The sequence below is a fragment of the Mandrillus leucophaeus genome, unplaced genomic scaffold (assembly GCF_000951045.1).
Source record: "Mandrillus leucophaeus isolate KB7577 unplaced genomic scaffold, Mleu.le_1.0 Scaffold156, whole genome shotgun sequence".
Lineage (NCBI taxonomy): Eukaryota > Metazoa > Chordata > Mammalia > Primates > Cercopithecidae > Mandrillus > Mandrillus leucophaeus.
In genome coordinates this window covers 2,029,271-2,045,231 of record NW_012101543.1, presented here as the reverse complement: position 1 = coordinate 2,045,231, position 15,961 = coordinate 2,029,271, and the positions used below count along the sequence as shown (strand labels likewise).

At 38.5% G+C, this 15,961-nt stretch overlaps 1 protein-coding gene and 1 pseudogene across 4 annotated transcripts in view; both read right to left on the bottom strand.

The window, feature by feature from the left end:
* PIK3C2G (phosphatidylinositol-4-phosphate 3-kinase, catalytic subunit type 2 gamma) overlaps positions 1 to 15,961 on the bottom strand; it is a 415,055-nt gene that overhangs the window by 308,020 nt on the left and 91,074 nt on the right. For 2 of the 3 annotated variants that reach the window (XM_011975453.1, XM_011975455.1), the window contains exon 12: positions 7,445 to 7,567. The exons of the other annotated variant lie outside the window; for it this stretch is intronic. In XM_011975453.1, the coding sequence (XP_011830843.1) occupies positions 7,445 to 7,567 (123 nt within the window). The remainder of the gene's footprint in view (positions 1 to 7,444; positions 7,568 to 15,961) is intronic. 3 annotated transcript variants of the gene reach the window in all.
* Positions 553 to 1,422, bottom strand: LOC105536168 (annotated as a pseudogene). The gene has a single exon (XR_001005549.1). The product of XR_001005549.1 is annotated as a zinc finger CCHC domain-containing protein 9 pseudogene (transcript).

Below are 15,961 nucleotides of genomic sequence, written 5' to 3'. Positions count from 1 at the left end.
ATAAAGGACATGAACTCATCCTTTTTAATGGCTGCATAGTATTCCATGGTGTATATGTGCCACATTTTCTTTTTTTTTTTCCGCAATAGAAAATGCATTTTTATTCCATATTTTAAAAATATAGACTCTCTAGCAATTTATAAATTTCTATTATAATAATAAATTGATACTTTGAGCCAAGAAAACAATATAACCAAAAATTCATTTGTACCCTTTGTTTAGGGGTGTTTTACATTTATGCATAATTTTGCTTTTATAAAAGATGATTGTTACAATCAGGTATACAACTACTTGGTTATGCCTAAGTTCTGTCTCTTAAAATATGTTCTTTTAGAGAATCCATTTAATCATCTTATTCTTCAGTTTTCTCCAAACAGTGCTAGAAGTACAATTTGATGGACAGAATAAACAAAATTGTTTTCCATCACACCCAGATCATACTGATATCTACAGTATAGTCCTGGCTACAAGGGAGCTCAACTCTAACTCGTGATGTGGGCCTGGTTTAGAAAGTAACGACGAGGTGGTAACTAATGATAGTGCTAGTTGTTATCAAAAATTAACAACTTTAGGTATTTTTGTTTTGGGTTTTTGCGGTTTAGGTGCATCCAAAATTTCTTCATAGTCTGCACTCATTCACTTTGCCCAGCGACCAACTGTGACCATTCGCTCTGAATTCTGCCTTTCAGGGCAATCTTTCTTTAAATGTTCCACAAAGAGTCACAAAGCTTGCAGCTGCCACCATCAGCATAGAGTCCTTCGGGATTATCCGGACAAGATCTAGACAGCTGCCCCATTTCTCCACAAACAAAACATTTTGCAAAAGGAAATTCGCCAAGAGCCGGGTCTACCTTAGCCTTACATTTGGTTATTTCGTGCTCTGTGGACCCACACCTGTAACATATCCCATTGCCCATGTCTTGATTTTCAAGGGCAGCAGGGCAATCTGCAGTTCCTTGACCAGGTTTTCTACAATGGAAACACACCATTGAATTTTTCTTTGCCGCCTGTCTTTTTAATCTTCCTTCCCGTCGACTGTCTTTCTTTAAAACAACTGCAATTTCTTCCCTTACTTCCTCACTGTCTGTTGCTACAATTTGCCCATTGTGAACCATCTGTGAATTCTGTCTTAGGTATTCTATGAATCCATTCACATCTTCATTTAAGTACTCCTTTTTCTTTTTGTTCTTTTTATGTTTTGCTTGGGGTGCATCATTTTTGAGGGATAGCCTATTGGCTTCACGTTGTTTACGCTTTGGTAGGTTTTGGCTTGTTCCCTCAAAGGACCCCTTCTTCATGTCCTCCCATGATGTTGCAGGCAAGGGTCTCTTGTTACATGTGGTACTAACTCGGGCCCACCTGGTCATAATTTCATCAGAAGTACCTCACTGCGCTGCCGCGCAGCTTCTTACCGCGCACGAATCCCCCAGAGCAGTCGAGTTCCACATTTTCTTAATCCAGTCTATCATTGATGGATATTTGGGTTAGTTCCAAGTCTTTGCTATTGTGAATAGTGCCGCAATAAACATACATGTGCATGTGTCTTTATAGCAGCATGATTTATAATCCTTTGGGTATATACCCGGCAATGGGATGGCTGGGTCAAATGGTATTTCTAGTTTTAGATCCTTGAGGAATCGCCACACTGTCTTCCACAATGGTTGAACTAGTTTACAGTCCCACCAACAGTGTAAAAGTGCTCCTATTTCTCCACATCCTCTCCAGCACCTCCAACAGATATTTTTAACTGATAGGGAACACAGAAGAAAGAGGAAATTGGGATGGGAATAATTAGTACAGTTTAGGGTATGATGTTATTGAGTTAATGATAATTGTGAGATGCCAATACATAAACTGTCTGTGGAGAGGATGGGTCCAAGTTTAGATTTGGATGTCTACGCTCAAAAAATGACCTTATTGACTAAGATGCATTTAATCTTTCTAAGTAATGCATTTAACCTTTCTAAGTCTTACTTTTCCTTTTTCACAAAATGGAACTGCTATTATATAACACAATATATGGCAAATTGTAGGTTGTATACCAGCATTATATTCATTTATTCAATCAGTATTATAATAATTTGTATCAGCCATTGTGCATTTAGTACACTGGTTTGTAAAAAACACATTCCTTGTAGACAGATGAAATGTAAGTTGATACGATTTGGCTTTGTGTCCCCACCCAAATCTCATCTTGAATTGTAATCTCCAGGTTTTGAGAGAGAGACCTGGGGGGAGGTGATTGGATCACAGGAGCGGTTTCCCCCATGTTGTTCTCATGATAGTGAGTGAGTTCTTAGAGATCCGATGGTTTTCTTAGTGGCAGTTTCTCTTGCTCTCTCTCTTTTCTTGCCACCTGCTGAAGAAGGTGCTTTCTTCTCCTATCCCTTCTGCCAGGATTTTAAGTTTCCTGAGGCCTCCCCAGCCATGCGTAACTGTGAGTCAAGTAAACATCTGTCCTTTATAAATTATTCACTCTCAGCCAGGGGCGGTGGCTCATGTCTGTAATCCCAGCACTCCCACCAAGACAGGCAGATCACTTGAGGTCGGGAGTTCGAGACCAGCCTGACCAACATGGAGAAACCCTGTCTCTACTAAAAATACAAAATTACCGAGGCATGGTGGCGCATGCCTGTAATCCCAGCTACTTGGGGGGCTGAGGCAGGAGAATTGCTTGAACCCGTGAGGCAAAGGTTGCAGTGAGCTGAGATCACGCCATTGCAGTCTAGCCTGGGCAACAAAGAGTGAAATTCCATCTCAAAAAGAAAAAAAAATTACCCAGTCTCTTCTAGTATCTTTATGACAGTGTGAGAACTGACAAATACATAAGTCTATCTAGACTTAATGGAGAAAAATAAAGAAAAGATTAGAGTGAGAAGGATCTTCTATTGTTAAGATTGTCAAATTTTAGATTAAAATATTAAATTGGATACCTACATGTTTAGGTATCCAAAACTAAAAATGCTCTCTTTCTTTTCTTTCAAATTCTTTTATACTTGTCATATTCATTTAAGGTAATATGGACATATTTCTCAGCTTAAAAGAAGCTCTGAAACTTGACATAAAACGCTGATGATCCTGTGGAATGCACAGCAATTTCTTTAATGTTCTTTCTTTCACCTATAATTGACTTTTTATTCAGCTTTCATATTTCTGTGCTGGGAAGAAAACTGTAATTTCACTTTATTTCTCACATGATCTAGAATGTTCCTTTTTTTCCCATTAAGTCTGGCTTCTTCATGTATAACTTCACTTGTTAGTGAGTTTTTTTTAATATATAACAAGCATGAAAGAAATTATATAAGTTATAGTGGATAGTTACTGCCAATCTCCATTCTGTCATTTTTATTAATAAAAATAAATTCCTTTAGGATAAGAATAAGTGCTTCCCAAGTAGTTATTTATTCATTCTTTAATACCTATGAAGTTTTAAAGCCAGAATAATCTCACCTTCACTGAAAATTTTTTTAACTTTTGTATAGCTACTTAAAAATCAAAGGAATAAACTTTCAGACAAAAAAGAAAAAAAAAGAGACAATCAGTAAGTGGAAACAGATTATTTTTTTTTTTAAACCAAGGAACAGGCGTCGATCTCAAGTTTTAACCACGTTTGCCTCACTACACTATTTAAGAATGAGCAATCACTACAATTTTTCTTAAAATCGTTTTATTGTATATGAAATAGTTTTGCTAAAACCAGAGTAACCTTCTGAGACTGAAAAATGAGAGATTTTGAAAGCTACACTTTTATTTATTTATTTATTTATTTATTTAATTTTATTTTATTTTTTAATTTATTTTTATTTTTTGAGACAGAATCTCACTTTGTTGCCCAGGCTGGAGTGCAGTGGTGCGATCTCAGCTCATTGCAAACCCTGCCTCCAGTGTTCAAGCAATTCTCCTGCCCTGACCTCCCAAGTAGCCGGGATTACAGGTGCAGGCCACCATGCCCGGCTAATTTTTGTATTTTTAGTAGAGACAGGATTTTGCCATGTTGGCCAGGCTGGTCTCGAACTCCTGACCTCAAATGATCCACCTCCCAAAGTGCTGGGATCACAGGAGTGAGCCACTGCACCTGGCTGAAAGTTACATTGTTTAGAACTCTCCTATTAATACTGAAACAAAATGAAAACACTAAACAGTAGACCACTGCAAGTACTTTTCACTGAGTGAAATGGGGAGCTAGTTCAGGATTTTTAGACAGAAGAATGGCATGCCTTGACTGATATTTTAAAGAGATGACTTTAGCTGTTGTGCAAGAACTATGAAGGTGTAAGAGAAGTAGGGAGACCATTATAAAGCTATTGTGGTATAGAGTGGAGAGATGATGGTTGTTTAGACCATTGAAGGTGATGAGAACATACTCTGGATATGTTTTGAGAAGAGTGCCATTAAGATTTTCTGAACATAGGGTCTAAAATGAGATTCAGGCTAAGGATTTTGATCTAAACAACCAGAATTAGAATTGATCATCCAGAGTGGCCATCCATGGTTAGAGTGGTTTGAAATGTAAGATCAGAAATTTAGTTTAGGATATATTGATTCTGTAAGTGTGGAGTTTGTGACTGATGCCTGGGTTGGTGATATAAATTTGGGAGCTGTTGACATTTAAATTGTATTTAAAGGTATACAACTATAAGAGAAAAGTGAGGGAATAATGACGCATACAACAGAGAAGAGAGTTAAGGGCTAAGATCAGAATCAGTCTGGGAGAAGAAAAGGACATGGAGAACAAATGGCCAGTGAGGTAAGAGTCAGCCATGTGGAAAGCAAATTTTAAGATGGAGGGTGAGATCAACAGTGCCAAAAGCTTCTGATAGGTCGTGTAAGATGAAGATTGAGAAACAAACATTGGATTCAGCCATGAAGTTTACTGGTGACAATTTCAGTGGAGTAGAAGTGATGAAAGCCTGATTGGAGTATGTTATAGAGCTGAGAAAAAAAAACTTGAATAAAGTGAATATAGACAGTTATTCGGAAGGTGTCACTACAAAGCAGAGAAAAGAAATGGGGTAGCTGCTGGCAGGAAGATGGAGTAGAATAGAGGTTGTTATTATTTTATTTCTTAACTTAAAACTTGAATACTATTCATGGGATGTAAATACTCTTGTCGAGATTTTATATCTTGTAAGAAAAAGTATGTAAGTCATAGTGAAACCATCAGCTTAGGAGTCCCAGTGGGTCTAAATGCTAGCTCTGACACTTTCTGTTTGTGGGAACTGGTCCAACTTAATCAGTAAGTGTCAGAACTAGCATTCAAATTTTTTTCTTTGAAATTGAGCTTAGAATTAGATTTTTATCTTGAATTATCTATATGACGGCATAAGTGTGTTGAAAATAAATCTGATGTTTTAAAACAACCAGAAATTACTTTTAATTAAATCAGAAGAATAATTTTAGGGATTGAGCAGATGAACAGTTTTTTTTTTTTTTTTTTTTTTTTTTTTTTTTTTTAGACTTGCTCTGAAGCCCAGGGTGGAGTGATTTCGGCTCACTGCAACCTCTGCCTCCTGGGTTCGAGCAAGTCTCCTACCTTAGCCTCCCGTGTGGCTAGGATTACAAGTGTGAGCCATCATGCCCAGCTAATTTTTATATTTTTAGTACAGATGAAGTTTCACCATGTTGGCCAGACTGGTTTCAAACTTCTGACCTCAAGTGATCCATCTGCCTCAGCCTCCCAAAGTGTTGGGATTATAGGCATGAGCTGCCGCACCTGGCTTGGTTAATAACTTTTTAAAGGAGTCACTTGTTATACAAAATTTATTAATTTGCCCAATAACACTTATGGGACCCTTTGTCTGGTGCTGTTTTAGCTGATGGCGACTAAATCAATTTTTTTTTTTTTCAAAACAATCTTTGTATCATTTGGTAGGAGCATATATAAATCTACACAAACAATAGGTACCATAAGAGAAATTTACAGGTTACACGAAGCAAGGGAAGAAAAGATGGACAATTTTGCCCAATGATACAGGAAGGGTTTACACAGGCAGTAATAGATGCATCCTGAAAGATAATTACGTATTTCCCAGATGGGCGAGTGGAACACTGCGTTCCTGACGCATGGAGGATCCCTGGCAGAGGCCTGACTTCTCAGTTCATAGTTAGGGTAAGTAGATCAGATGCAAAGAATGACTGGTGGATAGTCAAGGGATAGTCAGGGTAAGTAGATAAGATGCCAATGACTGCTGGATAGCAAGAACAGGGAATGGGGTTAATTCTAGAGGTAAAGATGCAGATATAGGTAGGGGCCACACCACAAAAGGCCTTGTGTGCTTTGCTAAATGATTTGTACTTTGCCTTATAAGAATTGGAGAGCTACTGAAAAATTTTACAAGCAGAGTTGATTCTATGAAAGAAAAAGGGATATTATTATTGAATGTCAGGTCTTTGGTCAAAGGAATAAAGAACCCTACCCAAAGAAGGGGAGATAGAGATTGTCATGGTCCTATAAGAAGGCAGATTTAGCTTGGAATGGGAGGGGCCATGAAGTATGTGAGAATTGAAGGTCACGTGCCATGTTTCAGGATACAGTCTCCATTGATTGTGGTAAGAGTAAGAGTAGAATAGATGGTGCGATCTAACATCATCCTCTTCTACAAATTCTGACACGTATTTGTTAATGGAAAAGCATCATACTGGGAGTCAAATTATCTTTTAAGAAAGCCAGATCATCTGAAAGAGCTGAGGGGAAGAAGACTGGGGAATTTTCTTCTGCTTGAGGTGAGAAGAATATTGATCTGAGTGAAGCAATAGAGACTGCAGGGAAATGACTGGCAGAGCAGTGAGGAAATGCAGCAGTAACCATGGAAAAGCTGTGAATGAGGCTGATGAGCCATCTGGGGATCTGAGTAAAGGGAGGGCTTAAGTTGGGTGCAGAGAGCAAAAAAGTGGAGAAAGACAGTGATAATGTTAGGAAGGTACTTTATCTTCTTGATTTAACAAATCTTTACAGAAGAAGGAAGTGGGAGTCAGTCACCCCAAATTAGGCTTACACATATATAGATGTTTATTGTCAAAAAACTTGATTGTTTAAATAAATTTGTACTTCAGTGAGAAAATTGAGAAAATGGAGATTACCCACATTATCAGGAGGGCTATCTTTTCTTTGTTATACCTGGACTCCCTCCACTCCTGCCTCAAAGAGAGCATATTCCTGATATGCACAGTGTGTGAATGATTAATAAGTCTTCTTCTTTTTTCAATTTCCCTTTTTTCTCAGTTCCATAATGTGAATTGGACACTTGTCTAGGTTTCTAAATGGACTTTTAATCAGTTGAATTGAACAGTCAGTTATCTGTTATCCCTAGCATATTTATCACACCACTGAATCAAATCAACTGGCAGCATATTTTTTAATCACATCCTTTGCTTTTTAAAAAAAGGGGGGAAAAGCTGACCTTTATTAGATAAATAATCCAGACAGAGTAAAGATTAAACTTACGTTTCATTCCAATTGACCAAGAAAAAAAATAACTTCTTGACTGGAATATTTCTGTAGTTTCTCACTTGGCACAGCTTCTTTCCAGCATATGTAAGCCAACAGGTAAAAGAAAATGCTTTGTAGCTAAAAAGAAACAACATCAATTCAATATGCTTAGCAGTTTAAAGAAACCAGCTTTCTATATGGGTCAATTATTTTTGTAGTCAAAAGTCAAATGATAAAGTGATGTTTGCTTGCATAAAGCATGCTTTAAAAATTGCTTTAAGAATTTATGCTGGGTATGTCAACAAGACTGTGGCATAGGAGGCCCTAAGACCTTCCTTTAATCATGGAGAGCAAACTTCAACAATATGCTGACTGATTCCTTTTGTAAGAAAACCAGAAACCAGTTAAGAGGCTCCTGTATCCCAGGTGAATTCAAAACCAGCCACGTCAAAGTTGGTAGAAAAATTTGTGGCACTCACTTACCAGAGCCTCTTCCCTGGCACAGGGTGGCATGATCAGAAAGAAACTCTCAACTTCTGGCTTCCCATCAAGGAGGGAAAGAGAATACGGGAACATACATCTAACACTTAGACTTAGTACCATCAAGGCTACCCAAGGAACTAGCTTTTGTCTTTCCTGGATATAAATGCTGACAGGAAATGTCACCAGTTTAGGGGCCACTGAAAACAAAGATGATGGTTTTTACTAGCACATACTTGCTATTGCTTCTCTCCATAACTCAGCATAGAATGATTTTTTTAAAAACTGCAATTTATGGCTTCTCCTTGGGTAGGAAAAGAGTTGATTCGTGTGTCTATCATTCCAGTTTTGGGGCTACTATCAGAAGGACTAGTTTCTGTCTTGTCTGTCTAGGAGCACTGACAGGACCCTGCATACCCTAGAGGCCTGGAGACTGTTGAGAACAAAAAAAAGTTGGGTGGCTTCTTATTGTTCCAGATGTCCTATGATACATTGGACAAAGCCTGTATACCTTGTCAGCCTCTCCCTGGTCAGGGAAAATGATGGGGAATAAAGGAGCATATGTCCAACACTCCAGCTTTTAAAGAGTTTGCCTGAGGGACTGGTTTCCGTCTTATCCAACTAGAAGCACTGACGGGATGCAGCATACTTTAGAAGCACAGTCCTGAAAACAAAATAATCTGATCACCTCACAGAAATTCCAGAGAACCTGCAGTACCACAGACAGACACCAGAAGAAGCAAGAAAACATGAGCTCCAAGAGACAGAAACCAGCAAAATCCCTGTAATTGCGAATTTATAAGTACAAGCAGAGTGAAGATGCACTCATATAAAAAGTTTGGAAGGCACCCAGAATCTCTAGCCAGGCTTATTTTTGAAGCTTTTTTTTTTCAGTGTGAAGCCAGACCATAAAGACTGAGAGAGTTAGCTGTTTTTTCAAATGCACAGATCTCAACACAAGGTCATAAGGCACACAGAGAAACAGGCAATCATGACCTAGCTAAAGAAATAAAGGAACAAAACAAACCAATTCTAAGAAAATAAAGATATATAAATTACATGACAAATAATTCAAAATAACCATCATAAAGATACTCAATGAAAAATTATGGATGAATAAAATGAGAATACCAACAAAGATATAGAAAATATTATAAAAATAACCAAATAGAAATTTTGGAGCTAAAGGATCCAATAGCTGAGTTGAAAAATGTACTAAAGAGATTCTGAGGCAGACTTCATAAAGCAGAGGAGATAATCAGTGAACTTGAAGACAGGTTATTTGAAATTATCCAGCCAGAGAAGCCAAAAATGAAAACAACAACAACAACAACAACAAAAACCCCACAATGAACTGAAGAAAGCCAAAGGGAATAATAGGCACCATCAAACGGGCCAATATATCAATGTATCATTATGGGATTTTCAGAAAGAGAAAAAAGAAAAAAAAAGAGGGAGGAAAGCTCATTTGAAAAAGTAGTGGTCAAAAACTTCCTAAATTTGGGGAAGAAAGTGAACATCCAGATTCAGGAAGCCCACTGGATGCCAACTATGAAGAACCCCAAAAAGAACCCCAAAAAGACCCCACAGGGACATATTAGAATCAAATTATAAAAAGTCAAAGAAAAAAGACAATTTTACAAGCAACTAGAGAAAGTGACTAATCATGTATAAGAGAACATTCATAAGATTATTAGTGTATTTTACAGCAGAAACTTTGTAAGCCAGAAGGGAGAGAAATAATATATTCAATATGCTGAAAGAAAAACAAAACTGTCATTAAAGAATACTGTATTTGATAAAATCATCCTTTAAAAACGATGAAAGAGAAATACTTTATGAGATGGATAAAAGCTGAGGGAATTCTTCAATACAAGGCCTGCTTTATAAGAAATGCTAAACACTGTCCTTCAAATTGAAGTGAAACAATGCTATAGAGAAACACAAAAGCATCTAAAAATATAAAACTCACTGGAAAAGGTAAATATATAGACAAATACGCAATACTGTAATGGTGCTAAATAAATTACTTTTAACTCTGGTATAGCATTTAAAAGATAAAAGTACAAAATAGCTACAACAATATATTAATGGAGATGTAATATAAAAAGATGTAATTTGTAACATCAATAACATAAAGTGTGGTGGGAGGAGAAATAAAAGCACAGAGTTTTCATATATGATTGAATTTAAGTTAACAGCTTAAAGAAGGTTGTTATAAATACAAGATATTTTGTATTAGACTCATGGTGAACACAAAATGAAACCTGTGGAAGATACACAAAAAATAAACAAGAAAAAAATCAAAACATGTCACTACCAAAAATTTCCAAGCAAGTCATTACCAAAAAAAAAAAATAAATAAATAAATAAATAAATAAATAATTCTATGAACTCTATGAACACTAAAAAACACAACCAGAGAGGCAAAGACAAAGAAGCTACAAGCCAGAAAACAATTGACAAAGTGGTAATAGTATAAGTCCTTTACTATCAATTACTTTAAAAGCAAATAGATTAAATTCCCCAATCAAAAGACATTATCCATTTAACCAACAGCATGGCTAAATGGACAAAAAGTATGTAAGATCCAACTAGATGCTACTCACAAAAGCCTCAATTTAGATTTAAGGACACAAATAGGTCAAAAATGAAAGGATAAAATAGCTATTCTATGCAAATAGTAACCAAGGGGAGCAGCAGTGGCTACGCTTACACCACGAAAGCCAAGTGTAAGTAAAAAACTGTAACAAGAGAAAAAGAAGGAAATTATATAATGACAAAAAGGTAAATTGACCAGGAAGATACAAGAATTTTAAATATATCCACACCCAACATCAGAACACCCAATATATAAAGCAATATCTGAATCCAACATATAATGCATTGACAGAGCTGAAGGAACAGACAGCAATACAATAATACTAGACATCATAACCCACTTTTAATAAGTAGAACATCCAGATAGAGGGTAAGAACAGAGGATTAGAACAACACTGTAGACCAAATGGACCTAACAGATATATACAGAACATTCTACTCAGCAGGAGCAGAATACATATTCTTCTGAAGCAAACAGGAAACACCCTCCAGGGTAGATGACATATTAGGTCACAAAACAAATCTCAACAAATTTAAGAAAATTGAAATAATATCAACTAGCTTTTCTGACCACAAGAGAATGAAATTCAAAATCAATAGCAGAAAGAAATCTGGAAAATTCACAAATAGGTGGAAATTAAACAACATACTCTGGCAAAACCAACGGTTCAAAGAAGAAATCAAAAGGGCAATTACAAAACATCTCAGAATTGGCAGTGCTTACAGCTTCAGCTTGAGGAGAGTATCCTGACCAGGTGCAGTGGCTGCCATTGAGATCCACCTGAGATCTTTTGCCTCCAGCCTTTCAGCACTCCCAGGCTGCAGCTCCTGCACCTGTTCAGCTTGCTCACTCGCCCTACCTTCCCTGTAGCCTGCTGCACCATGGAGTTGGCATTAGTGGCACCAGTGGCAGTTGAGCTGGTCTGCAGCAGCAGGTACCAACATTTATAGAATGAAGAAGAGCCTGAGGAACCTGAGAAGGCTTCAGGTGAGGTTCCTCCATCTTATGGCATCAACTCTGCAGGGAGTATGGTGTATTTGACTACAATCACGAGTCTAATTTTCCAAAGCTCCTATTTTACAATGTGGTTGTAAACATTACCAATTTATAATCAAGTCATGAGAATTAAGGCTGAAGCTGTTTCTTTGGTTCCTGGAAGAGATGAGGATTTTGTGGGACGGGATGATTTTGATGATGCTGACCAGCTGAGGACAGGAATTTTATTTTATTTTATTTTTTTTTGGTTCACTTTTTCCTGGCATTCTTCTTAACTGGATTAAGTTTTTTCCTGTCTTTTTGCCTGACTGCTTCAGTGGCAGGAAGGTATGATACCCATTTCAGAATTTGGTCTCTTTCTAATTAAGTGGGTCCTGAGAGTCAGATTTCTAACCTGTTTTCCTTGATACGTTCATGGTCAGCACTGCTGCTGTGAGATGAACCAAATGCTGAGTTAAGATATCCTATCCAATGTGATGATCATAAATTATTAGACATCTTGGGGTAAAAATGATCTCAAATTATCCTTACATTTTAAATGGATAAGAATCCCAGTTTGCTGGCATAAAGCCAAGTGTGGGATGCAAGTGCCTAGCGGACCACTTCTGGTAAGCAGAACTGGCGAATGTTAGTTTGGTAAAGAAACTAAACCTAAAGTTAGCAGAAGAAAAGACATAATAAATATGAGAGCAGAAAAAAATGGAATACAGAATATTAAAAATAGAACTACCATATAATCCAGCAATCCTACTTCTGGGTGTTTATCCAAAAGAACTGAATTAAGATCTTGAAGAGCTATCTGAACTCCCATGTTCGTTTCAACATTGTTCATAGTAGCCATGATGTAGAAAGAATCTAAATGTCCACCAATGGGTGAATAAAGAGAACATGGTATATACATACAATGATATATTATTCAATCTTGACAAAGAAGAAAATCCTGTCATAATACAACATGGATGAATATTAAGGACATTATGCTAAGTGAAATAAGCCGATCACAGAAAGACAAATACTAAATATACCACTTCATGAAAGCAAAAAATAGAATGTTGGTTACCAGGGACTTGGGGATAGAAAAGGATAGATAAATGAAATAAGCCAATCACAGAGAGACAAATACTGAATATACTACTTCATGAAAGCGAAAAGTATGTTGGTTACCAGGGACTTGGGGATAGAAAAGGAAGGGGTAGAGGAGTAATGGGTACAGAATTTTAGCCATGCAAGATGAAAAAAGTCTACAAATCTCCCATACGACAATGCACATGTAGTTAACATTACTGTACTTTACAATTAAACTTTTTTAGTAGGGTAGATTTCATTTTCTATATTTTTACCACAATTTTTAAAAGGTTGAAAAAGAAGAAACAATATGCTAATGTTCTGGTAAACACAAATTATTTAGGACTAGACTTTTGTATAAACCTCTAATGTGAAATTTGGTATTGGAGCCAAAGTTTCTAACAATACGTATTCACTTTGCAATTTTAAATCAAAGGAGAATTTATGTGCATTAGATTTTTAAACATTTAATGAACTCATAGGATAACTAACAATAGTCCTAATATTTTGTGGCAGTTCTGGAAAGTACATACTGTGTTTGAATATTTTTAACTTAAATGTAAAAGATGTTTGTACACAATATCTGATGAGCTTTCCAACATTAAACACACACACACACACACCCCCCTCCTGACAAAACTATAAAATCTTGTAAAAAATCTTAATAAGTAAAAGCAACATTAATTAAAAATATTATATACATATGTATATATATAATAGAAATTCTCTGCAAGTAGCAAATTTTCCCACATAATATCTAAACAGCAAACAGGTCTTCTAAAACAAAATGTTCTTAACATTTTGTGATATCTTTTTTTAGTTTTTATAGCTGTTATATCTTGGTCTTTTATATGTACCATTGCCGAACAATTTAATGTGATAATTAGAATGAAAGAGTAGTGATACAGACAGGAGGCAGGGAAATACTAGACAGAAAAGGGCAGGGTCGCTAGCAAAGCCTCACCCTCAAGCCTGGACGTGAGGCCCAAAGTGAGAAAATGCCTTCCTGTTTTCCCGCTCCAATGTTACTTTTTGGCCCACCCCACCCCCTATCCTATAACCATAAATACCCCAGGCTCCACTGACAGAGGGGAAGCAGAGAAAGAAGAGAAAAAGCAGCCTGAGGTCAGCAAGAAGTAGCTTGACTTCAGATGGGTGGCTTGACAGCAGGACCTTTCAGAAGATTTTGGCCAGGGATGGCCAAACTCCAGGGGAAGACCACCTTCCCACTCCATCCCCTTTCCAGCTCTCCATCTACTGAGCGCCACTTTCATTGGCAGTGAAATCCCCCACATTTACCATCTTCAATTTGTTCGTGTGACCTGATTCTTCCTGGACACCAAACAAGAGCTCAGGATACAGAGGGCTGTCACACTGAGCTGTTAAACACGTAAGATGTCTGTGGATGGCAAAGCTAAAAGTGTACTGTAACACATGCCCTCTGGGGTGCCAGGGATTGCAGGTACCCCCCAGATGCTGCCACAGGGCCACATGAAGTTGTATTCCTGTCAGCACCCAGAAGCACTTGTCCTGGCCCCTACACCCAATCACTGGCATGCTCCCCTTCCTGTGAGGCACTGAGAGCTATGGATTCAGTAAATGAGCCATCCCCTTCATGAATCTTGTGAAGGGATCAAGGGAACTGTCCTGTTTCCTCTGGGGGCTTGCCCAGGATACTTCAGAAGGGTAAGCAAAATGTGGATTTGTCTCTCCTTGTCCTCAGACTTTCCTCTGAGCTATGCTATTTGCAGGGGATAGGATGCAGCCCTGCCATCTGTCTCTTTCTTTTGGGTAAAAGGAACGTTGGCTCTGTTTCCCTTCATGGAGGTCTAGTTGTCATGTAGGACTGGAATAAAGTCCTGGGGAAACCAAAGGCCTCTGGCCAAGGCCACTCCTCAGTACTGCCAGAAGGCCACAAGACTGGACCTGTTCCCCAAGTGTCTGTCAAGGCATCAGCCAAGACCCCCAAAGTTTTCTTTTGATATCTTTCCTTCCTTCTTTTATGGTTTGAAATGGCTCCTAGCTCTTCTTATATAATGTTAAGGGTTCTACTACAAACTGCAGCAATGATACTAGGCAGAATGTATGTTTAGTCCAGCCATCAGATGTGCAACTCAGAACAATACGATTTCCATACGTTCTTAGAGGTGTGACCTCAAACCCCAGTGGCCACACATGTGTGAATGGGATGGGCAGATGAATGGCGGTTCCCTTCTCATCCCCTCCCCTCCTGGCTTGGGTGCCTGGGCATGTCCGTAGCATGCATGTGCTGTGCCCAATAGCCAAGTGGGTGGTGGGAATCAGCTGTGCATGCTGCCCAGGCCCTAAGGTAGTCTTTGGGGCCAGGGACCCCATGCAGTCGGCTGGCCAGTGCTCTTTGCATGCCGTCCCCTCCTGCCACAAGCCCATAGACTCTTTCCTCCCCTGGCCAAGGAGTTCAGCCCAGTTGGAACTGGGGGAGGCATACAATGATTAAAGGAACCTATTTGTAGAGAGCAAGAGGTTCTTTCCCTGGACCACCCCCATTTGCCCTTTAAACTGTTTTTGTTCTTTTTTCTTTTCTAAGTGAGAGGTTTGTTTTCCTACCTCAGCACTCTGCTTACAATAGGGAGGCAACAGAAGAGTGAGCCCTGCTGGCTGATAACAGCAAATTTGGCAGGACCCATTTGTGACTTAATCTAAATGGACCCTGAAATACCTTTTTGTCCCCAACTTGATTCCAAACTTTAGGTTGAGGCCCTAGGAAGGAAAAGAAGATCTGAGGGATCTAAGCAAGGAAACAGGCACAATGTAAATGGGCAGGACCAATTCCTGCTAATTAAGCCTCCATGTCATGGCAGGAGGCCATGCTCCATGGCACAGATAAGGACCGGGAAACCCAAAGGTTGCTGACAGTAGGGGGAATGGAGGCATGGGCATAAGTGAATGCGGATAATTCCTATTCTCTAGGACCTCCCTGCTTCATGGGTACAGGCTGCAATGGCACCTGTGCGTGGTATCCATCTAAGGTCACCAGGACTTGAGGATAAGAAGACAGAAGAGAAAGGGGCAATGCCTGCTTCCCCTTCCTCACACCTGAGTTTTTGCTGAAAGAAGGAAGGGAAATGAGGGGATGCCTATTTCCTTGTCTTTCAGAATGGGTAACCAACTGTCTTCACCATCACGAGTTTATACTCTTCTAGAATGCATCCTGAATCACTGGGACTCTTTGACCCTCAGAATCTGGAGGAAAAATACCTATTAGCCATTTGCACAAAGGTTTGGTCAAATTATGAGGACTGGCTTGGTCTCAGGAAGGAACCATTCATTTCGATACCATCTGGCAGTTGGAACTTTTCTGTAAATGCAAGGACAAATTGTCTGAGACCCCATATGCACAGGCTTTCTTT